Source organism: Ursus americanus, chromosome X (assembly GCF_024610735.1).
Source record: "Ursus americanus isolate L20-20 chromosome X, mUrsAme1.1.p, whole genome shotgun sequence".
In the NCBI taxonomy this organism is placed as follows: Eukaryota; Metazoa; Chordata; class Mammalia; order Carnivora; family Ursidae; genus Ursus; species Ursus americanus.
The window spans coordinates 20,583,940-20,608,812 of NC_142164.1; the positions used below are offsets into that span (position 1 = coordinate 20,583,940).

General features: G+C 42.1%; 1 protein-coding gene across 6 annotated transcripts in view; it reads right to left on the reverse strand.

The window, feature by feature from the left end:
• Nucleotides 1-2,141: 2,141 nt before the first annotated feature.
• Nucleotides 2,142-24,873, reverse strand: part of OCRL (OCRL inositol polyphosphate-5-phosphatase) — a 55,887-nt gene continuing 33,155 nt past the window's right edge. For 5 of the 6 annotated variants that reach the window (XM_087860005.1, XM_087860004.1, XM_087860003.1 and 2 more), the window contains 9 exons: nucleotides 24,619-24,729; nucleotides 23,812-23,977; nucleotides 23,314-23,549; nucleotides 9,518-9,541; nucleotides 6,639-6,755; nucleotides 5,879-5,963; nucleotides 5,123-5,250; nucleotides 3,689-3,800; nucleotides 2,142-3,505 (listed from right to left, as the gene is read on the reverse strand). In XM_087860005.1, the coding sequence (XP_087716131.1) occupies nucleotides 3,384-3,505; nucleotides 3,689-3,800; nucleotides 5,123-5,250; nucleotides 5,879-5,963; nucleotides 6,639-6,755; nucleotides 9,518-9,541; nucleotides 23,314-23,549; nucleotides 23,812-23,977; nucleotides 24,619-24,729 (1,101 nt within the window). In that variant the 3' untranslated portion in view covers nucleotides 2,142-3,383. The remainder of the gene's footprint in view (nucleotides 3,506-3,688; nucleotides 3,801-5,122; nucleotides 5,251-5,878; nucleotides 5,964-6,638; nucleotides 6,756-9,517; nucleotides 9,542-23,313; nucleotides 23,550-23,811; nucleotides 23,978-24,618; nucleotides 24,730-24,873) is intronic. The other variant, XM_087860002.1, reaches the window with a different exon arrangement.

Sequence of the window (24,873 nt, forward strand, 5' to 3'; positions counted from 1 at the left end):
CCCTCACTGTCCCTTCTGAGCCTCACTCTGCCCATCAGAACAATGAGACTGGCTTAGATCACTAAGATTCTCTCCTTAACACTTGGTGATCCCACTCTGGCAGCGTGTAGCTGTAAATTATTAGGCTACACCAAAAGCCAGGTCATCCTCTTGCCCTGCGGTCTGAAAGACCCTAGTGGTTCTCCTGGAACAGCAGCCAGCATTGCAGTTTGCAACCTCTGGAAAGGTGGTCACTGAGGCTGCTCTGCCAACACCGCCTGCTGCTGTGTAAACACTGCTGGTGTCAGTCATCTCCATCCACTGGGGGGGAAATCTCTCTCAAAAGGAAACACCTTCCTCTGCCAAAGGCTTTGGGTGGGGCTAAAAAAACTGTTTATGACAACACTGAATCAGCACATTCATCAGGGTCAAGCTCATAGTCAGACGGAACTGGAAGAGGGCCCTGGTTGCAAAGAAAGCTCCAGCGGAGGCCTCTTAGGTCTCAAAGGGAGCGGAACCAGAATGGAGATCAGCAGGGGAATAAAAGGCACCATGCTCAAATCAGGGGTTTCCTCTTAAAGTTCAGATGAGAGCCCCCCAAAGTACCAAATTTACGGATTTTGTCCCCCCAAGAGGAAATAAAGGTTCAAAACTGGTTTTCAAAAGTTGCAAAATGAATCCTGTGAAAACAGGCTCTTTGTAGGGGCATGTCTAAACTGCTGAGGCTATGTTGGCAAGGACACTGTGTTCTCCCAAAATGTGTATGTTGGGGTTTGCTGGATTTCTGGGGGTGGGGTGATCATGGATCTCACCCAGTGTGACATTTACATGCATAAAGAATCAAGATCTTTTTTCCTAACAGTGTTATTTTGTTGCCTGAATCCCCAGGGTTAGGATAAGATCCTGGACTGGCCTCTGGAAGCACTGTGACATCTTTCTTAGCCTCTGAAAATACGTGGCTTCTTCTCCCATTCAAGGGCAAATATACTGAGAATTCTTATATTTTCCTGTAAGACAGTAAATGACAGTATGGTTGTAGCTGTGAGGAATGCAGTCAAGTGGGACCCAGTGGCCTAAGCCTCCCTCCTCAGTTTTTCCTTACCAAGATCACACTGATTTTTCACACAACATATATTTATTCAGAAAAAAAATTTGCAATAAATTATAATAAAAAAGATGACACAAAATACAGAATCCCACTAGCAGCTTTGCTTAGTGGCCAAGACATTTCTGGGAAATTTAACAATTATAGAATAAGAATCAGAAAACAGTGAAAGGGAAACTAATGCAATGTCACCACGTGGGTTCGAACCATTTCTGCCCTAAAACAATATAGATGCAGAGTTCTTCTCTACCAGTTGGATGTGAACTCCTTACTTCGGAGGAGCTATGTATGAAATAAACAGCACATTATAGTTACTTAGGAATTAGAGCTTGGCGTGCTGGAGTAGGCACAGTAGGGGAGCAGATTTCTTACATCTACTCTATTTCTCTCCCCTACCTAGAGATTGTCTCAAACCCTTAATGCTGTATACATCCCAGGACCAGAGCTGGAAAAAAACAGAGGCAGTAAAGAAATTTAGTGCGTTTGCCTCATGAACAAAGACCTAGGATGTTGGCAATATACCAGACAACGTGCCCAGGACAGGCATTTCCCTGTCTTTGTGTTATGACCTTGCCCCAGCTTCTATAATCTGCCTCTCCTATGATCACTTTCTGGCCTAGTGGAGATGACAAAAGCATTCTGCTCACAATCTTCCATTAATGAAGTTCTGACCTATCAGATCTGCAGCTATTTGGCACCAGGAACTTGACTCCTAGTTCCATAACTCCAAATCAGGAAAGGGTTTAACCAGTATATCACAGGATACATACCTTTTCTTCCCCCACAGAACTCAACTTACAAGAGATGGGAGAACTGAAGAACCATTCAGCAGTGGTGTTTCCCCTGGCTCTCTCCTTCCATGTGCTAGAAGAGTCAGGAGTCAATGCCCAAGACCACAGAGTCTGTACATTAAGTTCCTTGGATTCAATGTTAACAGTCAAGAATGAGTTGTTGACTCAGGGTGGTTTTAATGAAAGAAATCCAGGAAGAAGCCAACTGTATCAGGCAGTTTTGCAGTCAGCGGCTGGTAGCTTCTTTGCCAATCAACACAGAATAATTAAAAAAAAAAAAAAGAATGCTGCCCCACAGAGCTTGAGTAAATGAAAAGCTCAGAGGGTTGTCTTGGCTGGGAGAGAAAGGGGCTTCATTGGGCCACTGCATAGTCTCTTTTACGTAACACTGGATAAGGTGACTAGGAGCCATGGGGAGCTGGTCGTAGAGCCCAGAGCCAGCCCTGATGAGGGAGGGGCCAACATCCCCTCCCCTGGTATTTCAGGAGACCAGAGAGGTGGTTCTAAGGGTTATCCACAATACCCTGCTGGGGGAAGGAGCAGTATTGCCAGAGAGGCCCACCTGAGGTCCAGACTGCCTTTTTGACTGTGATGCAAGCACTGCTCTGGAGGTGGATTTCTAAGTGGGGAATGGGGCCCCCAGACAACCAGGATTAGTTCTCATGTAAAATCTGAATAAGAACAGAAAGGGATGATAGAAAGTAGGACTTGTCAAACATGAATATTCTCACTTCTGAAATGCTCAAAGTGCTTCCATACTGATCATGATTCTCTCACATCGACGGGATGTCATCTCTAGTAGTCCCTAAAGTTCTGCTAGTAAATGTGGTCTGAAACAAGAGAAGATGGTTCCACCCAGTGCAGATCCATGAAAAGGCCAATGTTACAGACATACAGATGTCACTGTAGTAGAAATGCACAAATGCATGTCACAACCACATGTAGATGGTTAACTCACTGTTGGGGACATCCCAGGAGTCACTAGCTTCACTCAGACTTCCTTCGATGTAATAGAACTAGTAGAGTGGAGTGCAAAGGGGTGATACGGGAGGGGGTCAGGCAAAAGTGCTTTAGACGAAGGACTACAGACAAGTCTGAGCTACAGCACGTAGTGCTTATAGACCTAGAATGGGAACATCTCAGAATCTAGGCCCAGGGTGCTAAGGACAATCATGATAGCTGGGCAGGAGGGCCATGAACACATCCCCAGGTAAAGGAGTGTAAATACAGATCTCTGCCTTATAGAGAGAGAACACAAAAACACCAAAATATGGTACCTTTGGCTTGGCAATATAAGTCTAAAAGTATTTTGCTGTGTAGGATATGGTAAGGGAGGGATTAGGAAACTCTCTTCCTCTTGCACTAGAAACAACCTTTTCATGCCAATAGCCTCAAAATTCTGCAACAGACCCTTCCTGTGGCATGACTTTTCAAATCATTCTGAAACACTTGGTGCCCAAGATCTTCCTCCTCTAGAATCTCAGAGAGTAGTAAGAGCAAAAGGCTTATTAGTCTTCATCGCTCTCAAGAAACCCCAGAAGGAACTGGATAGCACGCTGACGGTCACTTGGAGTCTGTCTTGCCATAAGGTTGGGTGGAGGCCTTAGGAGAAGACTAGTGAAGAGAGTAGCTAGAGGGTGAGAAAAAAGAAACAGGAAACCCTTTGTCAGACACAACCTAAGCAAAGCCTCAGGGGTGGGAACTGGGGAGGCGGGGCAGGGGACGAGGGCAGTGGGCCATGTGCCTGGACATGAAGGCTGTCCCAACCAGCCCGCCCCTCTGCTCATGTTGCCTTCTCATGAAGCACTCTTACCAATCATGTTTTCGCTGACGTTGTTGTATTTAGAGAATTTTAAGAGTTCTCGAAGGAATGCCATCAAGTAATGGAAAACATTTCTATGACATCTTGGAAGCTGGGAAATCACCTGTTTTTTAAAAAAGGGAGGTGGGCAGTGAGGAGAATAAAGGAAAGAAGGGAGTAAGAAGAGCTTATAGGTGCCACAGTAGTTTATAATCCAACCCACACAGGACCCCATTCATCTGTCATAACTCTCTTTTATTTCCTCATGACTAATAGAGTACCTGCCAAATGAAAACTTCCAAGTCAGAATGGTCATACTGTTTGGCCCCTGTATACTCAATGACCAGGCCACATTCACATGTGTGATGTGGTCATCACACATTCATTCACACACACACACACACCCCACCTCACAAGCATGTTAGTATTAATCTGGTCTTTTCCCATCTCCTCAGAAAGGTAGCCACAGCATCTGCCAAGCCCAGTGGTTTTCTCTACAGTGTCATTTAGCATGGATGAGAGCTCCTCCCAATACTCACTAGTCTGATCAAATGGTATTCTCAGCCACTATGCATCAAAATTATTTCAAGATTAAAAACAAACACCAAGAAGGGGCACCTGGCTGGCCCAGTCGGTGGAGCATGCGACTCTTGGGGTTGTGGGTTTGAGCCCCACATTGGGTGCAGAGATTACTTAAAAAGAAAATCTTTTTTTAAAAGATTTTATTAATTTATTTGTTCGGGGGTGCACAAGCAGGGAGAGCAGCAGGCAGAGGGAGAAGCAGGCTCCCCGCTGAGCAAGGAGCCCAATGCAGGACTCAATCCCAGGACCCTGGGATCATGACCTGAGCTGAAGGCAGACACTTAACCAACTGAGCCACATGAGTGTCCCTAAAAATAAAATCTTAAAAAAAAACAAACACCAAGGGGGCTCCTGGGTGGCTTAGTTGGTTAAGCGTCTGCCTTCAGCTCAGGTCATGATCTCAGGGTCCTGGGATTGAGCCCCACAGCAGGCTTCCTACTCAGCAGGGAGTCTGCCTCTTGTTCTCTCTCTCCCTCTGTCCCCCGCCCCCACCTTGTGCTCTCTCTCTCTCTCAAATAAATAAAATCTTAAAAAAAAAACCCACCAAGAGGACAAAAAGGAGAAAGGCTCACAAGTGTCACAGACCCTTCCTGGTAATGTCAGCCAGAATTCCATGTATGATCAGCTTCTCCAATTCTATGCCAGAGTAGAGGTATCTGCCCTACTCAATAGGCCAACTAGAAAAGTGTGGCAAATATAACAGGAAATAACACAACCTAAAATTTAAGAGTCCCAACTCTCAATGCTGGTGTCCTGCCATGAGTAACAGATTCAGATCCATCCTACCATATAGCTAGCTACACATCTGAAATTGATTTCTCTTGGGGCACTTGGCCCAGACATCCTCAGAGCAGTAAAACTCACCTGTCGGCAGTTCTGGGGATCCTGAGCAGAGTCAAGACATCGCTGATACAGCTCGTAACAGATGACAGGCTCTGGCAGGGCTTCCAGGAAAATGAGCAGTGCTTCAGCCACAGAGTGATTACTGCCAGCTGGATTAAGTTAAGTCAAGGGAAAGGGGCCCCAGGGAAAAGGCAACACAGAGACCCAATTTGCTTTCTTCCTCCAGCTCCCTCAGGGACAGTTTCCTTCCTATTATTCAGGGCACACTGATCCTAATTGGGGTTTGGTATTTTATTGGTCCAGGTATGCTGAAGCTGAGTTGTTACAGAATTGATCAAAGAATCTTGGGAGGTTTGGCTCAACTTGAGAGTCAGGGGAATATGGTGTGCAGAATGACGTTCACACTGGACCAGTCCTTGAAACTAGTCACCAATGTTTCCCATCCTCTTCCATGTCCTAGTGACAACACATGTGGTGGCAGGAGTGATCAGTGGTCTGAAGCAGAACAGTACCAGTGCTGTGGGTCCTATGTTCCATGTTTATTAAAAGTTGTTGTTACCTACCCCTTGATTCCTTTCAGTTAGAGTCTGATACAGAGAGAAGTCAAAAGTTCTTGAAAGGAATTGAAAAACAACTGCAGAGTCAATGAGTACCTTATAATAAAAGACAGTTACAAAGAAAGTAAAGATGGAAACACAAAACTCAAATGCAGGTGGGAAGGAGAGCTTGGTCAAGAATTCTTCATCCAGCTTCCTAAGCCTTTGTCAAAAAGGATACGGATTGTCTCGGGAATGCTAGTATCCAGACAATCAATGATCTGCTGTAACTCCTCCTGCATTCCAGGGGTTTGGAACAGGTCCTCCTACCAGAGAGGTCACAATGAATGGAACAAGGCAAGACAATCAGCCCTAAGGTTCTGAAGACCACCCAGGGATCAATAGAGTGGCAGGATGCAAATGGAAGGGTAATATGCATACTTGTGATTAGGAATGGAGGTGTGACATTGGCATCTTTTTCATTTATCATCTGTAGAATCCGTGTGAAACTTTGTTTCAAACCAGAAAATGATCTTCAAAGGTTTTAGCCTATACCTGAGATGGCACAAGACTAGATGGCTAGAGTGGGAGATGAGGTGTCCCCACTTCTAGCTTCCTGACAAGTGGAAGGCAGAGTCCAAACAGTTGAACCACATTCAGATACTGATACTAGGGAATGCTAGGCAGGAGTAAATGGCATGCCCATAGCAAACCTTCCTTTGAGTTCTACTACTCTTTAGTAGGTAAGAAAACATTCACCAATGTTCGGGCCTGGCTCTACCATTACACCTATGCTGTGGTCTTAGCTGAATCACTTAGTTTGCAGGCTTCAATTCTCTATCTATAATAAGGATACTTCCATCTGCCCAGATGACCTGATAGTCCTGCTCTGTGAATGCAGCTTGGGAAAGTTACAAGCCCTATACTGACATGAGGTATTATCATTTCCTACTGGATTCACACACTGTCCAAAGTTGCAGGGCAGGCCCACAGTCACTTACCTGGTGACAGGCGTACTTGAATAAGTGATCTACCAGAAGCCAGATCTCCTTGGGGACTTGAAGGGGTCTCTCACTGGCACCTTCATCCAAGGGAACCATCTGCAGAAGGGATTTCTCCTAATAGATGAAAAAGGAGGAGATTCAAAGAGGTCTCAATAAAAATTTGTGTAACTTAATCTCCTTCATATTCTGCTTATGTAGGTACAATGTGATCTTCATCTCTTAAGATTTTTCATTTTTTCTTACTGGGGACACCCCTGGTCAGAAGGCACTTGATATTGATTCCCACCGTTAAAGGATTTCCTTCCTCCTCTAGATACTTAACAGTTAGGCATTCCATTTGGGTTTATTACGTTCATCACGTGGGCACACTGTGGGTTGTAAATCCTTTCTGGGGTGACATGGAGAACCAGTGCTGCAGCAGTCGGTCACGGCAGAGTGCACATGCCGCCCGAGACCTGAGGACCGGTCCAGTTCAGCAGTCTATTCAGTCCTCTGAGAGGCCAAGTTTTTGTTGACTTTTAACTTACTATTCTCTCAGGTCTTACCACAAATATTACAGTTTTCATTGGTAATTTAAATGAGTCTCTCTGGTCCTCAGAAATTAAAGACAATTCTCCACATTACACCTACATTCGTGAATATTTCAGGCTCAATGGAAGGTCTAATCTTAAGGCATAAAACTCATAACCCTTAAGATCCAAAAATAGTAAACCAAATACAGCATACCAACAACCAGAAATACTGTGAAAAGTTCAAGGTCTGAGTCCAGAAGTTATTCTTTATATTAATAACTCAGCAGAGATTTCTCAGGGCTGTGACCCCTTTCACATATCCTTCTACTTTCTTAGATTCTCCCGAAAGAATATAAGAGAAAAACCCAAAAGTGACAACAACTAAATCTGAACTTGTAAATGGCTGGGGAAATAACCTCAATTATCTTATGTTTATATAGTCAAACAGAAATTATATTAAAAAGGTGTCTGAAACAGATAAAAAGTCATATGAAGGCAGCCTCAGAAAAATCCTAGTGGAGAAAACGGTGACCAATTTTTTGCATCTTCCCCCCTGCCTCCAGCTTAAAGTTATATATTATGTACTCTCAACGTTAGGAATTTCTGTAAATTCCATCCCCAATCCCCAGCCATGGTGCTTTATGGAAAAGAAAAGAAGTGTTTCACTACTTCCAGAGACTGCGTACACTAGTGCAGAGCTGAGGGCTCTGCTTAACATTATGTTCTGCAATAAGCATTGGTGACCTTTTAAAGCCGCTGTACCTTTCTAAGAGAATGAGGACGAGAAAAGAGCATGACAGTTGGTTACTGTTTAAAATCTAATTTCTTCACATTCATTTTGCTTCCTTTCTTTCTTTCCCTGGGATTCTATCACTTGATATTCATGTTCCCTGTAGCTCCAGAATTTCTATCAGTGGCTCATCTACTAACTTCTTTCCGGTTGCAAGTATTAAATCCAGGCATTCACATGGTATCTGAAGCAAAGCACTGTCCATAATGCACTCTGCTCACTTTCTGAACCAAACACAACACATGTATAGATTTAACAGATGTCTCCAAACTTACCATATATAAATTATTCAGCACTGACTCATGTACTTTTTTAAAAATTTGACATCCAACTGGCGCTTTTCTTGTACTAAGGCATTAAGGCAATACAAGGCCCTGTCTGAGATGAAAAGACAACCTGGCCTGCTATTAACAAGGAAGGGCTGGGAATCTGAACTGCCTCAATCCTTAGTGGTTTTAAAAGGTTAATAAAATGTCAGTAGGTTATATACATCATCCACTATCCATTTTCAAATTCATGTGTGATAATATGAAATGTCATACTTGTGTCTCTAAAGTCTAGAGAAAGATCATGCACAAGAAACACTTTCTCAAAAGTCCACAAATGATCCTGAATTCTCATTTTCAAAGGGAAATCAGGCACGCTTTGTTTTCTTTCAACAAGACACATCTGGTGCCTGATAAGCCCGCACTTTGAAACCATAGTGCTAATAACTAATGCAGAAAACAGTACACCAACCCCATCATCAAAATGCATTAAACTCCACCAAATGGGGAGATCACATTAGATCACATTAGATACTATGTGACAGTGCTTTACAAATGTTTTTCAAGCCCATGTTTCTCTACTTTATAGGCCTGCATGGAGCCAGACACCATCCAGCCTGAACATGGAAGGTGGCCCAGCACTGCAGGAGTGCTTTACTAGCTTCCTTCACTAGGTATTCAGGAGACCTGGGTTCTAGTCCCCTCTGCCCCACACCCCTGATGTCAGGAGCAGTAGGGCTTTGGTGAGTGTTTCAACCTTCTTGGGCCTTGGTTGTCTTGTCTATTAGAATCGAGAAAACACCTTACCCTGTCTGAAGGCAGAGCGCTGGACCAGATGATCCCTTATGATCTCGTTCAGCTCGATGATTCTATGCTCTGTTTAACCATACATCTGTGTATTCTTGCAGTAATTAATCATTATTGTCACTAACCCCAAATCATTCTTAATGCAAAAGAAATCCACTTCTGGTTTTACTATCATTGGAAACAGAGGACAGCTAAGCAGTACCCTCCTCCACCTCATGAGCTTTCAGATAGATCAAGACAGCTCTTTAGTTACTTCTCATTTTAAACATACAAACTGGAACTTGAGTCCTACTGCTTTTATGTACTGGGTCTCAATGATGACAGTGCAGCAAAAATCTTTTCTGTGCTTCAGACACACTTAAAGACAGCTGGCAGGACTTTGGTGGATTCTCATGGAGTCAGAGGACTCTGATACGGGTAAGACTAGGGACAAATTCCAGGGACCACAGTTAACTGTTAATCAATCACAGGAAACACATAACCACCAATGGATTGCATTACCTTTTCTAGGAAGCTGTCTTCTTCCTGAGAGCAGAGCAGGAAAAGAAAGTCATTGACAGACAGAAAATTACTTGAATTATTTTACAGAATTAGAAACAGATCAGTATTATGAGAACTCACTAGTTTACTAAATACATACACTTTAAACAGCTTTAAATTTTTCAGATAAATAATTGTTGAAAATGGAATATGTTCTCATATGCAAAGTTCTCTATTGTACATATTAAATTTTCATGCAATTTATTGAGATTATCACTCAAGAAACATGTGCAGTCCTAGACTTTTGTCTCCTTTGGCAGCTGCCAGCTGACCTGGCCAAATGCCCGGTGGTGGCTCCTTTCCACGTGCTGCTTGGAGGCAGGCCCTGCTGCTACACTGTGTGGCTTCTTACCTCATCCAAATGCCACCCGATGGGCGGATATGAGTCCAACAGTGGCCATTCGGAAGGAGACGATTGGCTTCTCCCCTCTCTACTCCCATTCCTCTCCCCCTAGCTGTCCCCCTAAGCAGTATCCCACACTCTTTTCCCTCGCCCCATACCTACTCCCCTCTTCAAAGGACCCGAGAGTCCCCAGATATGGAGGACCCTCTGAATTGTACATTTATTTCATTTCAGACCGTTGTGGACCAGAAGACCCATCATTATCCCCTATTGTGTTTTCCTATAGTGTATAAGAGGAAAAAGAGAAGCAAGGGAGAGGGAAGAAGGCACCTTTCAATGGTCTCTGTCTTTTGTGCTCTTATTACGGTCCAGTAACAAGCACCACAACAATAACTGCTGCCACCACGTAGGGAGCACATGCCATGTAGTGGGAACTGTGTAAAGTGCTCACGTACAGTGTCATTTAGTCTGCACAAGTGTGCAAAGTAGGTATTATTCCCATTTTACAGATGAGGAAGCCGAGGCTCTGAGAAGTTAAATTATTTGCCAATGTCATACTATTAGGTATTAAGTGGCAGGATCAGGATTAGAACTCAGGTCTGATGGACTCTACAATCATTACCACTATGGTCCCCTAGACAACTCAAAAAGTACAATCTAGCTGCTTCCTGGGCAGAAAGGCAGGGAAAAGCTGTGAAAAAGACAGTGAGAAACAAAGCACCACTGTTAGCAGAGAGAGCATAGGCACTGGTGGTAGATAGTCCTGGGTTCAAATCTTTGTTCTGCCTCTGATTAATTCTGTACAGACATTAGGCAAGTTACCAAACTTTGTAAAGCCTCAGTTTCTTCATCTCCAAGACAGGGAGAATAATATCTACTTTATAGGGTCAATGAGGCAGCCTAAAATCCAGGCATGGTAGGGCAGAGGTAGTGCAGTGTACGAGCACCTCCCCAGCAACACCCAACTGGAATCCTCCCAATTCTGCCATGGGCCACCAAGAACCTGAGTATAAATCACACTTCTCAGGTCTGACAGTAAAAGGAGAAGTCCTGATCTTACTATGAAAGATGTGCAGGAGGCTGGAGGCAGGGAAGTATGTGTTCCCTGATGTTCCAAATAGCAATGCTAAACGCATTTTCCCCAAATGACTGTTATATATATGGTGGGTAGATATTTTAGTATTGTTAGATACATTATGAATTAAACAGGCTCTTGTAGGTTTACCTACAGTTCTAAATACTACATATGAAATGAGATAAAAACAATCAGAGTAATATTGCTTTATGAAATATACGATATTTATAGTATTATAATTACAATATTTTTTTTATTTAAAAGTTAAATTCTGAGTGCCAAACATCTAATTTAACACAATTTTGGAGTACAACCTTTTTATAAAATTTAGGATTATTTATTAAGAAATCGTAGAACCTGCCTGCGTAACAGACTTCTCTATTTTTCCTCTCATGAATGCATGCCACATGCCACGATGAGTAAAACTAGGCAGAGTTTTCATATACTAACCTGTCATATCAGGCCCTCAAAGAAGTTTTCTTCGAGCAGTGACCATCTACTAGTGGGAGGGTGTTGGTGGTAGGGGAGAGGATGAAAAATGAGGCTATACAGAAGAAAACGATATGGTCCCTGACTTGGGTTTGCAGTTGAGCTGAGGTAAGAAGTCCCAGAATTTATAGCCTGATACTGTTATAATTCACAAATATGGGTTTTCAATAAATGGTTAATAGGAAAACAAAACAGGGGTTCAAAGGAAGGAGATGGCTTTCAGCTTGGGCTATCAGGGGACTTTTTACAATGGAGATGGGACCTAACTAGCCCTTAAAAGATTCATAGGATTTTAAAGAGCAGAGATGGGGTGGGGACACTATAAGTGGAAGGGGCGAAAATAAACACAGGTTCAGAGAAGGTAAATCCCAAGGTGAGAGTAGGGAGAAGTTGGTCGTCTGTTCCGCAGGAAGCATGGGGGGATGTTGAGAAAAGTAGTGGGAAATAAATATGAAAAGGAATGTTGAAGTCAGACTTTGGGGGAACCTGAATGACAGGTAAAGCAATCTGGATTGTATTTAATAGGCATGGGGAGGCACGGACTACCTTTAAGGAAGTGATAGGCCCCAAAGCTGTATTACAGAAAGATCAGTCTGACAGCCCTGAAGAGGAAAAATGAAAAGGTAGTGATAGAGGCAAAGGGAATTGTTTTTTGTTGTTATTTTTTCCAAGATTTTATTTATTTGTCAAAGAGAGAGAGAGATAGCACAAGCAGGGGGAGTGGCAGGCAGAGGGAGAAGCAGGCTCCCCACTGAGCAAGGAGCCCAATACAGGACTCAATCCCAGGACCCTGGGATCATGACCTGAGCTGAAGGCAGATGCTCAACTGAACGAGCCACCCAGACATCACAAGGCAAAGGGAATTATTAAAAGGCTATCAAGGTAGGTAAAAAAGGAGTAAACACTTAAATAATGGGAAAATAATATTTTTTTAAAAAAATGAATGGATAGGCATGGATTAAGATGGCGGAGGAGTGGGGACCCCTTTTTCAGCCGGTCCCCCGAGTCGAGCTGGATTGGTACCAGACCAGCCTAAACAACCACGGAACCAGCCTGAGACACAGGAAGATACATCTGGATCTCTACAAATGAACATCTCCAGCGCTGAGTATTGAGGTACGAAGCGGGGAGCCGTGAAACCGTGCACAGATATTGGAAGATAAACCGAAGGGGGAGGGAGCCGCCGCATTTGGGCGCCGGGAAGTGGTACCCACTTGCATGGGAGAGCGGGCGGGGCTTGCGGAAGGCACCCGCAAAACAGCAGACTGAGACCGTGAGCCGGGTGCGCGTGCCACCAGGCATCTCGCGGAACCCCGGAATCCTGGTGTGCTCACCGGGCATAGACTGGGACCGGGAGATCCGGGAGCTCGCGGGGCGGCTGGCGGCGTTAGAAACAAAAAGGACAGAGACGCGCCGGCCCTGGAAGTGAGGGCAGGGACGCCGGGTGTGGGGCGCACATCCTGGGACGCTGCAGGGTTGAGCAGCACCAACAGTAACAGAGTTAAAGTGGCCAGAACATTAGTAGAGAACGGGCCGCAATCCCTCTGTTCAGTGACAGACGCTGAAATTCGGCCGCTGCTGCTCTGACTCTCAGAAGAGGCACAGCAGACCGCCAGGGAAAGCCGCCAGAGAACAAAAGCCTGGAAATACTGGCTCAGAGAGTGCCCATTCCCATTACCCCTTGCAGGGGACACGGAGACTCTACCCAAACAGGGTTGCCTGAGTATCGGCGCGGCAGGCCCCTCCCCCAGAACACAGAAGGCAGGCTGAAAATTCAAGAAGCCCACAACCCGGGCGCCTGGGTGGCGCAGTCATTGAGCGCCTGTCTCCGGCTTAGGGCGTGATCCCGGCGTTCCGGAAAGGAGTCCCTCATCGGGCTCCTCCGCTGGGAGCCTGCTTCTTCCTCTCCCACTCCCCTGCTTCTGTTCCCTCTCTCGCTGGTTGGCTGCCACATAAATAAATAAATAAAATCTTTAAAGAAGCAGCCCACATCCCTAAGATCCCTATAAAACAAGGGGCACGGCCTGGGACCCAGTCAATAATTTGGGTTCTGGACAACCCCGCAACCTCTCCTCATCAGAATGACAAGAAGGAGAAGCCCCACCCAGCAAAGAATAGACAGTGAGTCTGTGGCCTCTGCCACAGAAATAATGGATATGGATATAACCAAAGTATCAGAAATGGAATTCAGAGTAACAATGGTCAAAATGATGAGTAGAATTGAAAAAACTATTAACGAAAAGGTTACTGAGAATATAGAATCCCTAAGGACAGAAATGAGAGCGAATCTGACAGAAATTAAAAATTCTATGAGCCAAATGCAGACAAAACTAGAGGCTCTGACGGCCAGGGTCACAGAAGCAGAGGAACGGGTTAGTGAATTGGAGGATGGGTTAATAGAGAAAAAAACCAAAATAGAAGCTGGTGTTAAAAAAATCCAAGCCCACGAATGTAGGTTACGGGAGATTACTGACTCAATGAAACGATCCAATGTTAGAATCATCGGCATCCCCGAGGGGGTGGGGAAAAATGGAGGTCTAGAAGAGATATTTGAACAAATTGTAGCTGAAAACTTCCCTAATCTAGCAAGGGAAACAAACATTCGTGTCCAAGAGGCAGAGAGGACCCCTCCCAAGCTCAACCACGACAAACCTACGCCACGTCACGTCATAGTGCAATTCACAAATATTAGATGCAAGGATACAGTATTGAAAGCGGCCAGGGCAAAGAAATTTCTCACGTACCAAGGCAAAGGCATCAGAATTACGTCAGACCTGTCTACACAGACCTGGAATGAGAGAAAGGGTTGGGGGAGCATATTTAAAGCTCTTTCAGAGAAAAACATGTAGCCAAGGATCCTTTATCCAGCAAGGTTGTCATTCAGAATTGATGGAGAAATAAAGACATTTCAGAATCGCCAGTCACTAACCAAGTTCGTAAGCACGAAACTAGCCCTACAGGAGATATCACGGGGGGTTCTATAAAAGTAAAAAGGCCCCAAGAGGGATACAGAACAGAAAGTCACAGCCAATACAAACAAAGACTTTACTGGCAACATGGCATCATTAAAATCATATCTCTCAGTACTCAGTCTTAATGTTAATGGCTTAAATGCTCTCATAAAAAGCCACAGGGTTGCAGATTGGATAAAAAGAAATGACCCATCCATTTGCTGTCTACAAGAGACTCATTTCGAACCCAAAGATGCATTCAGACTGAGAGTAAGGGGATGGAGTACCATCTTTCACGCAAATGGACCTCAAAAGAAAGCTGGGGTAGCAATTCTCGTATCAGATAAATTGGATTTTAAACTACAGACTATAGTTAGAGACGCAGAAGGGCACTATATTATTCTTAAAGGAAGTATTCAACAAGTGGATATGACAATTATAAATATATATGCCCCCAACAGGGGAGCAGCAAGATACACAAGCCAACTCTTAACCAGAATAAAGAGACATATAGATAAAAATACATTAATAGTAGGGGACCTCAACACTCCACTATCAGAAATAGACAGAACACCCTGGCAAAAACTAAGCAAAGAATCAAAGGCTTTGAATGCCATACTCGACGAGTTGGACCTCATAGATATATATAGAACACTACACCCCAGAACCAAAGAATACTCATTCTATTCTAATGCCCATGGAACATTCTCAAGAATAGACCATGTTCTGGGACACAAAACAGGTCTCAACCGATACCAAAAGATTGAAATTATCCCCTGCATATTCTCAGACCACAATGCTCTGAAATTGGAACTCAACCACAAGGAAAAATTTGGAAGAAACTCAAACACTTGGAGACTAAGAACCATCCTGCTCAGGAATGACTCGATAAACCAGGAAATCAAAAATCATATTAAACAATTTATGGAGACCAATGAGAATGAAAATACAACAGTCCAAAACCTATGGGATACTGCAAAGGCAGTCCTAAGGGGGAAATACATAGCCATCCAAGCCTCACTCAAAAGAATAGAAAAATCTAAAATGCAGTTTTTATATTCTCACCTCAAGAAGCTGGAACAGCAACAGAGGGACAGGCCTAATCCATGCACGAGGAAGCAGTTGACCAAAATTAGAGCTGAAATCAATCAAGCAGAAACCAGAAGTACAGTAGAGCAGATCAACAGGACTAGAAGCTGGTTCTTGGAGAGAATCAATAAAATTGACAGACCACTGGCAACACTTATCCAAAAGAAAAGAGAAAGGACCCAGGTTATTAAAATTATGAATGAAAAAGGAGAGGTCACGACGAACACCACTGAAATTGGAAGGATTATTAGAAATTTTTATCAACAGCTATATGCCAATAAACTAAGCAATCTGGAAGAGATGGAATCCTTCCTGGAAACCTATAAACTACGAAGATTGAAACAGGAAGAAATTGATTTCTTAAACAGGCCAATTAATTATGAAGAGATTGAGTCAGTGATAAACAACCTTCCAAATAACAAAACTCCAGGCTCGGACGGTTTTCCTGGGGAATTCTACCAAACATTCAAAGAAGAAATAATACCTATTCTCCTAAAGCTATTTCAAAAAAGAGAAACAGAAGGAAAGCTACCAAACTCATTCTATGAGGCCAATATTACCTTGATCCCCAAACCAGGCAAAGACCCCCTCAAAAAGGAGAATTACAGACCGATCTCCCTAATGAATATGGACGCCAAAATCCTCAACAAGATACTTGCTAATAGAATCCAACAGTACATTAAAAGGATTATCCATCACGATCAAGTGGGATTCATACCTGGGATGCAAGCGTGGTTCAATATTCGCAAATCAATCAGCGTGATACATCATATCAACAAGAAAAGACTCAGGAACCATATGATCCTCTCAATCGATGCCGAAAAAGCATTTGACAAAATACAGCATCCTTTCCTGATTAAAACCCTTCAGAGTGTAGGAATAGAAGGTACATTTCTCAATCTCATAAAAGCCATCTATGAAAAGCCTACTGCAAATATTATTCTCAATGGGGAAAAGCTGGAAGCCTTTCCCTTAAGATCAGGAACTCGACAAGGATGTCCACTCTCGCCACTATTATTCAACATAGTACTAGAAGTCCTTGCAACAGCAGTCAGACGACAAAAAGGGATCAAAGGTATTCAAATCAGCAAAGAAGAAGTCAAAATGTCTCTCTTCGCAGATGACATGATATTCTATATGGAAAACCCGAAAGAAGCCACTCCCAAACTATTAGAAGTTATAGAGCAATTCAGTAACGTGGCGGGATACAAAATCAATGCTCAGAAATCAGTTGCATTTCTATACACGAATAACGAGACCGAAGAAAGAGAAATTAGGGAATCCATCCCATTTACAATAGCACCAAAAACCATACGTTACCTTGGAATTAACTTAACCAGAGACGTAAAGGATCTATATTCTAGAAACTATAAATCACTCTTGAAAGACATTGAGGAAGACATAAAAAGATGGAAAGATATTCCATGCTCATGGATCGGAAGAATTAACATAGTTAAAATGTCCATGCTACCCAGAGCAATCTACACTTTCAATGCTATCCCGATCAAAATACCGAGGACATTTTTCAAAGAACTGGAACAAATAGTCCTTAAATTTGTATGGAAACAGAAAAGGCCCCGAATCTCCAAGGAACTGTTGAAAAGGAGAAACAAAGCTGGGGGCATCACAATGCCAGATTTCGAGCTGTACTACAAAGCTGTGATCACAAAGACAGCAGGGTACTGGCACAAAAACAGACACATAGACCAATGGAACAGAATAGAGAGCCCAGAAATGGACCCTCGGCTCTTTGGGCAACTAATCTTTGATAAAGCAGGAAAAAACATCCGGTGGGAAAAAGACAGCCGCTTCAATAAATGGTGCTGGGAAAATTGGACAGCTACATGCAAAAGAATGAAACTTGACCACTATCTCACACCATACACAAAAATAAACTCCAAATGGATGAAAGACCTCGATGTGAGACAGGAATCCATCAAAATTCTAGAGGAGAACATAGGCAGCAACCTCTACGACATCGGCCAAAGCAAACTTTTTCATGATACATCCCCAAGGCAAGAGAAACAAAAGATAAAATGAATTTATGGGACTTCATCAAGATTAAAAGTTTCAGCACAGCCAAGGAAACAGTCAGAAAAACTAAGAGGCAGCCCACGGAATGGGAGAATATATTTGCAAATGACACTACAGACAAAGGACTGGTATCCAAGATCTACAAAGAACTTCTCAAACTCAATACACGAGAAACAAATAAACAAATCAAAAAATGGGCAGAAGATATGAACAGACACTTTTCCAATGAAGACATACAAATGGCTAACAGACACATGAAAAAATGTTCAAAATCATTAGCCATCAAGGAAATTCAAATCAAAACCACACTGAGATACCACCTTACGCCAGTTAGAATGGCAAAAATAGACAAGGCAAGAAACAACAATTGTTGGAGAGGATGTGGAGAAAGGGGATCCCTCCTACATTGTTGGTGGGAATGCAAGTTGGTACAGCCACTCTGGAAAACAGTGTGGAGGTCCCTTAAAAAGTTAAAAATTGAGCTACCCTATGATCCAGCCATTGCACTACTGGGTGTTTACCCCAAAGATACAGACGTAGTAAAGAGAAGGGCCATATGCACCCCAATGTTCATAGCAGCAATGTCCACAATAGCTAAATCGTGGAAGGAGCCGAGATACCCTTCAACAGATGACCGGATTAAGAAGTTGTGGTCCATATATACAATGGAATATTACTCAGCTATCAGAAAGAACGAGTTCTCAACATTTGCTACAACATGGACGGCACTGGAGGAGATAATGCTAAGTGAAATAAGTCAAGCAGAGAAAGACAACTATCATATGATTTCTCTCATCTATGGAACATAAGAACTAGGATGATCGGTAGGGGAAGAAAGGGATAAAGAAAGGGGGGGTAATCAGAAGGGGGAATGAAACATGAGAGACTATGGACTATGAGAAACAGACTGAGGGCCTCAGAGGGGAGAGGGGTGGGGGAATGGGATAGGTCGGTGATGGGTAGTAAGGAGGGCACATATTGCATGGTGCACTGGGTGTTATACACAACTAATGAATCATCGAGCCTTACATCGGAATTGGGGATGTACTGTATGGTGACTAACATAATATAATAAAAAATCATTAAAAAAATGAATGGATAAAAGAGAAAACTCTGAAAGAAGAATCAAAAGGACTCTGATTAGATACTGGGGGAGGAGCAGCACATTTACATTGAGAGTTTACTTCTCTGGCTACAGGCACATAGTAGATGTAAATAACATTTATTTTAACACTAGGCCTGATTCTGAAAATAGAAACACCACTTAGCCTCCACTAATGAACAACATACTGCTAAGGTAGTCCTAAGGTTGCTGATAATCACTTAGTTCAACTGACCTACCCACTCTCTGCAAAAGGCTGTGTGTTGATAACATTTAAAAAGGGAACCTAATTCAGGATTCCCCAGTGGGGCAACCATGGCACGCTACAAATGCATTGCAAATCATTATTCACTCCAACATTCATCCATAGAGGAATTTTGCAAGTGGTAAATGCAGTTAAAATAATGTAAAAGAGACACTTAGAGGCAGATTCAAATTTAAAAATAAAAAGCAGGAAACTGAATGGATATCAAAGTTCTAGAAAGGATTCGTTCATATGAACTATAAAGAAACACAAACCATACACTTAACAGGATAAGGAATGAGTGGTTGGATCAGTAAGATGAAGTAAACAAATAGTGAAAAGATCACTGGGGACGGATTAATCACCAAGCTGTTATTCTTGTTATTTCAAACTTTGATACCGTTCTCCAAATAAACATGTCCCCAAGCAAATATAGTCTGTCCATCCATCCCTCAACCTTTTTTGTCTTTGTATCTACCAGCAACACCTTCAGCCAGATGTGGTAAGTTCAAACCTGGTCTCTCCATTAGTCCAGTCTATAAGCAACACCAGACTATTCCTCCAAATATTTCAATTTACAACTTCATACTACTCATAAAAGCATTCTGAGGGTTGTAGATGCCCTGTGACTTTAGCACAAACTCATCTGTTGACTTCAAGACTCTGTATCCCCTGCTTCCAACCCACCCAACCAGCTTCATATACTCTTTTCTTTAATCTTCACTCTTTCCAGGGAAATCTTACAATTTTTCATAAATGGTCTTTCTGCTTTTACCTTCTAACATTTATTCATGATGTCCCTTACACCTGGAAGGACCTGCTCACCCAATATGTTAATACATACTTCTTCAGTATGTGGACTTGACTCAAAATACTTCTATGATGAACCCCAAATCATTTTTCTAGTCCACTTTATTCTTATGTGCTGAATTTGTTTCTAGTTATGTTAATGTTACATAAATCAAATATTCAAAAAGCCAAAATAGGCTGATTCTGAGGTTGATTTTTATGGAAATTAGCTGGTCAATCAATAAGCTTTTATGGCATATAAGGCTTGAGTAAACGGCACAGGAATCTATTGTTAATACAAATTACAAGCTTCACAACTCTCATTCTAAATGCCTTTCCAAAATATTGATTTACCAAATACATTGGACATCAGCCAGTAAAACTAATGCTTAGATTACTGTTAACCAAATTCCCTATTAATCTTGATTTAGAATTTAGTCATATTGTATACATAAGTAAACTTTCAACACCACTAAATTACAGGAACCCACATAAACTCCGTAATACTTTGTATTCAATGTGTAATGAATATTGATGATTATGTGCTAGTTAATATGCTAGTTAATAAACCAGAAAAATCTATCTTTATTCTGGAAAAGAATAAAAATAATTACAAATTCTCCTCTGTTTGCCATTTGTGTAATTCCAACTACACTAGTAGCGGCAAAGTCACTATCATTGAGAAGGGCAAGAAAAATGAAAAGGATTTATGCCAGTTATTTCATTTCACATATGGTGGGAACAGGGTGTGGCATAAGAATCTTTCTGAAACAGTACATGGAAAGTCAACATAGGAACTGAACCCAAAATTTTAGAGTAAATAATATAATAGAGGATAATAGGTATCAATGGGATCTGAAATATCATTTTGGGTCTTGGAACAAATATGAACAAATATAAGAAAGCATTGCAGAAGGTCAAAATCAAGTCAAAACAGAATGGGAAGATATTACAAATGGGGTACAGATAATCTTAGATTTCTTGTTTATCGCCCCACACCTACATGGATAACTTCATCATCAATGAAATACAGGAATTAATAATACTGAAATGTGACTAAGGCTGTGGAAAGAATCAAAACACTATATTCTACAAAATAAAAGCTTTAAAAGAACAAACGATGACCACACACATACAATTTAATAAGAACTCAGAATTTAATAATGAAAAAATTATCAGGATTCTATTTTTTTAAACCTTGAATCATTTGTGCACAAAAACGGAGGAAAAGGGCTTCCTACAGACCCATTATTAACTCCATTAAAGATTTTGGCTACTTCCTATTCATGGTCAAACACTGAATTACCCGATAATATTTTAAACAAAATAAAACATTTTCACGCTGGTTGAGCCTCCTTCCAGTCACTCTAATTAATATAGGACAATTACAATAAAGGGTATCATAATGCCTCTGCCAACTCTGGCCAAAAATAAAACCAGTTTCCAGTTTAAAGGAAATAAAGTGAAAGGAAGGAGTATGAAAGGATTAAATTTAAACAGTTACCAAGAGGGAAGAGACAAATTTAGAAAATGGTGGATCCTTGATTGGGCAACTGTCCCGGACTATTTAAAAGTCAATGTCATTAAAGAAACAAAAGGGGAGAACTGTTCTACTCTAAAAGAGACTGCAGAGGGGCACCTGAGTGTCTCAGTCAGTTAAGCATCCGCCTCAGCTCAGGTCATGATCTGGGGGTCCTGGGATGGAGCCCTGCATTGGGTTCCCTGCTCAGCGGGGAGTCTGCTTCTCCCTCTGTCCCCCACCCCGCTTGTGCTCACTTTCGCTCTCTCAAATAAATAAAATTAAAAAAATAAATAAATAAAAGAGACTATAGAGACCTCACCAAAGGTATTACGTGAATCCAGATGAGTTTTTGGCTTCAAAAAGCTATCAAAAAATTCTTGGGACAACTGGAGAAACTGAAATATGGAGTGGCTAGTTTTCTTAGGCATAATAATGGTATTGTGCTTATAAAGAAATTGTCTTTTTTAAGAGAGGCAGGCTAACGTGTTCACCAGTGAAATGACATATTACTACTTCATTTCAAATGGTACAGCAAAAAAGAAAACAAAACAAAAAAAACCCACATCTGTATCTGTAAGGCATGTAGGGGTTCATTGTATTGTTCTTTCAATTTTTCAGCACATTTGCTGCTTTCATAATTAAAAGTTGGGAAAAAGAAAGCTGGGGAATGGTGTTTAGGATGGATGGAAGGGGGCAGTGAAAAAAAGGGGAAATTTCATTAGGAATATATCCTAAATGGTGAAATACTAAATTTGAAAGACAGAATATAGTGGTAAAAGAAAAACAAGTATCATAAGAAATAATAGAATACACGGATGTGAATTTCTAAAGAAAATGGTTCTCTCTCAAACAGAGGTAATACACCCAGTCATGAGGGCTCAAGGAAACAAGTATAATTCCAAGAAAGAATGCTGGGACTGGACTCAAGTGTTTTAATCTGCTATCTGAGTCATAGCTAAAACAATTCCATGGCAACGGAACAGATCACACTCAGACAAGCCAGAAGCCTGCCCGCTGGTCTAGCCCTCCTCACTAGATGATAAAATCACTGCTCTGGCGAGGCTGAAAGGATCAACATGAATACTAATAGCAATGATAAAGTATGGCTGTCACATCACCTCATTTTCTTTGGTAAAAGACCAAGAGTATGCTTTTATAGCCCAAAGAGGTCTGTACTCTTTGGGTGCAGCAATATTTTCATTGAGAAGAAAAGTTCTTAAGAGGATGAGCTTGTTACTGAATCAGTTTATGTTCCTGAAGATAATAAGCATTTCTTCCATAAGGGCACTGATATTAGAGCTTGGTGTCAGGGAGGGGAAATCCTACTCCTTGCCTTTGTTAAGTGAGTCCCATTAAATAAGCAGCACACTTCAGGGCACATTATTATCATCTGGGATGCTGATAAAATGCAGGTTCCTAAGCCCTGCGCCCCGTGACTGTGATTCCATTGTCAGAGGTGGAGGGGGTAGCGGCGGGGGCGGGGGGAGAATGTGTACTTGTTCAAGGACCCCTGGGGGACTCTGAGACAGGTACTCTGAGGTTCATTTACAGGTCTGGGCTGCAACATGCAGCCAAGTTTGGGATGAGATATGATGATACAGTGAGGAGTTACAGACTGGGAATCAGACATGTCGCTAACTTATTCCACTTTGGTCAAGTTCTTGTCTCCATGCCTCAGCTTTCTCATGTGTTTAATGAGGATAATACTGCCCCCCCCCCAATTACTGTACCTTGCATACATGCTAATTTATACAAGAGTGACTTAAAGTATGGTGACTAACGTAATATAATAAAAAAACATTAAAATAAAAAAAATTAAAGTATGAAGAGCATAACAAATAAACATTAGAACTTTTGGAAGGAAGCCTTTAATCTAATTCGGTGAATTTAGTATTACATATTATATTCCTGACAAGAGCCAATTACAGATTACTCTCTTCTCTTTCCTTTTAGGCTTAATCTAACGAAAGTAGTGCTAAAGTGACATTCTAGCTTTTATTTATCACCTGACAATTCTCCCAACCCCAACAAAAGAGAAAGCACAGAGACAATGAGGACATCCTTAAGTATTGTGAAAATTACATCTAGAGGAGGTCCCATGTCTTAGGATGTTTCTTACCAAGTCTATGAGTTTGGTGATGGGAACTTCTCGGATTGGTCTTTTCATTCGGCACAAAGCCTCTAAGGATGTACCAAAACAACTTGGGAGGTAATTTCCACTAATGGTCAAGAAGTAATCTTTGCCTCGATCCAGGTGAAGGACTAGAATGTCTTCAATCTTATCTTCCCCTGAATTCAGGATGGTCACAGAGTCTTTGCTGACATATACATCAAGGGAAATGTCCACTGTCTCATCTGAAATGTAAGAAATGACACATGGTAACAGAAACTTCTGGTGGAAGAGCAAAAGGGAGATGAGAACCAACAGAAGTAGTGTCTTCTAAAAAATCACCAAGTGATGGAGGAGACACTGGACATACAAAAGAGGTCTCCCCAATATAATGACAGTGAAGGTAAGACATGTGGTTAGAAAACAAGAAGTTAAACAAAGAGAGGCATGGGAGTCATGGGGAGATGGTGCATTGCAAGCAGAGACAATGGTAAAGGGACAACTCACTTGGCTCCAAGTAGCCCTCAAAAGGTTCAGCCCGAAGCCATGGCTTGCAGTACTGGCTGTCATTAAGTTTAGGGATGAAAGAAAAATGGCAGGGAACCTGTCCATTGTTGCTGATCTGGAACTTCTCCTTTTGTAGTTGCCGAAACTTCACATTCTCAAACACAAACTGGGGAATAACAGACAGACACAAACATGCATCACTAGTAGGGGGAGTATGTCAGTTGGATTATTCCATAGAGAATATGAATAAGAATAAAGTAATTATTAACCAGGTGCACAACTGCTGTATATATTCACCACGTGGGCCAGCTGTACACCATGCTCTCTCATTTCTTACTGTATTCACACCAGCAGAGGAGGAATTAGGCAGCTCTTGCTACTTCTCTAAGCTACTCTGATTGTTCCTGAGATCCTAAGAGGGTAACCCAACCTTGGGTCAGGACATTCATCCAGTGACCAAGTAAGTCCTGGTTCCTGAGATATGAATTAACCAGCAACTCTGAAATATTAAATAAGAGCAGCTAACATCTGAGGGCTTACTTCGTGCCAGGAGCTGTTTTAAGAGCTTCACATGTATTAACCTGTGTAATCCTCACAACCACCCCTTGAACCAGAAAAGGAAACCGTGGCTCTGAGAGAGTTAGACATGCACCTCTAAATGACAGTGCTGGAATCAGAATGGAGGCAGTTTGACTCCAGCACACACGGTTCTCACCACTTTGCTGTGCCACCTTCTCTACCAAACGTGGTTTCCCCTGTACTAACCACGATGGGCAGTAGATGGGGAAGCCATGTATTTTTGCTCACCTCCCTCCTGCTGAGTTCTAAGGAAGGAAGGAAGTCATTTTCCATCCTGTCCATAATGCGTACAATATCTTCAAACACTTTCCGATACCTCCGTTCATCCACAACCTTCACCTGCAAGAAAATAAACCCTCTTTTCAGTCTTACGTGCTCCTAGCTCATCTTCCCTTGAGATTACCTAACAATTTAAAATGGGTTTTTAGAGCAATCATTTAAAATAAACTGTGGTGCAAACAACATCCTCAAACACTTTCTGAA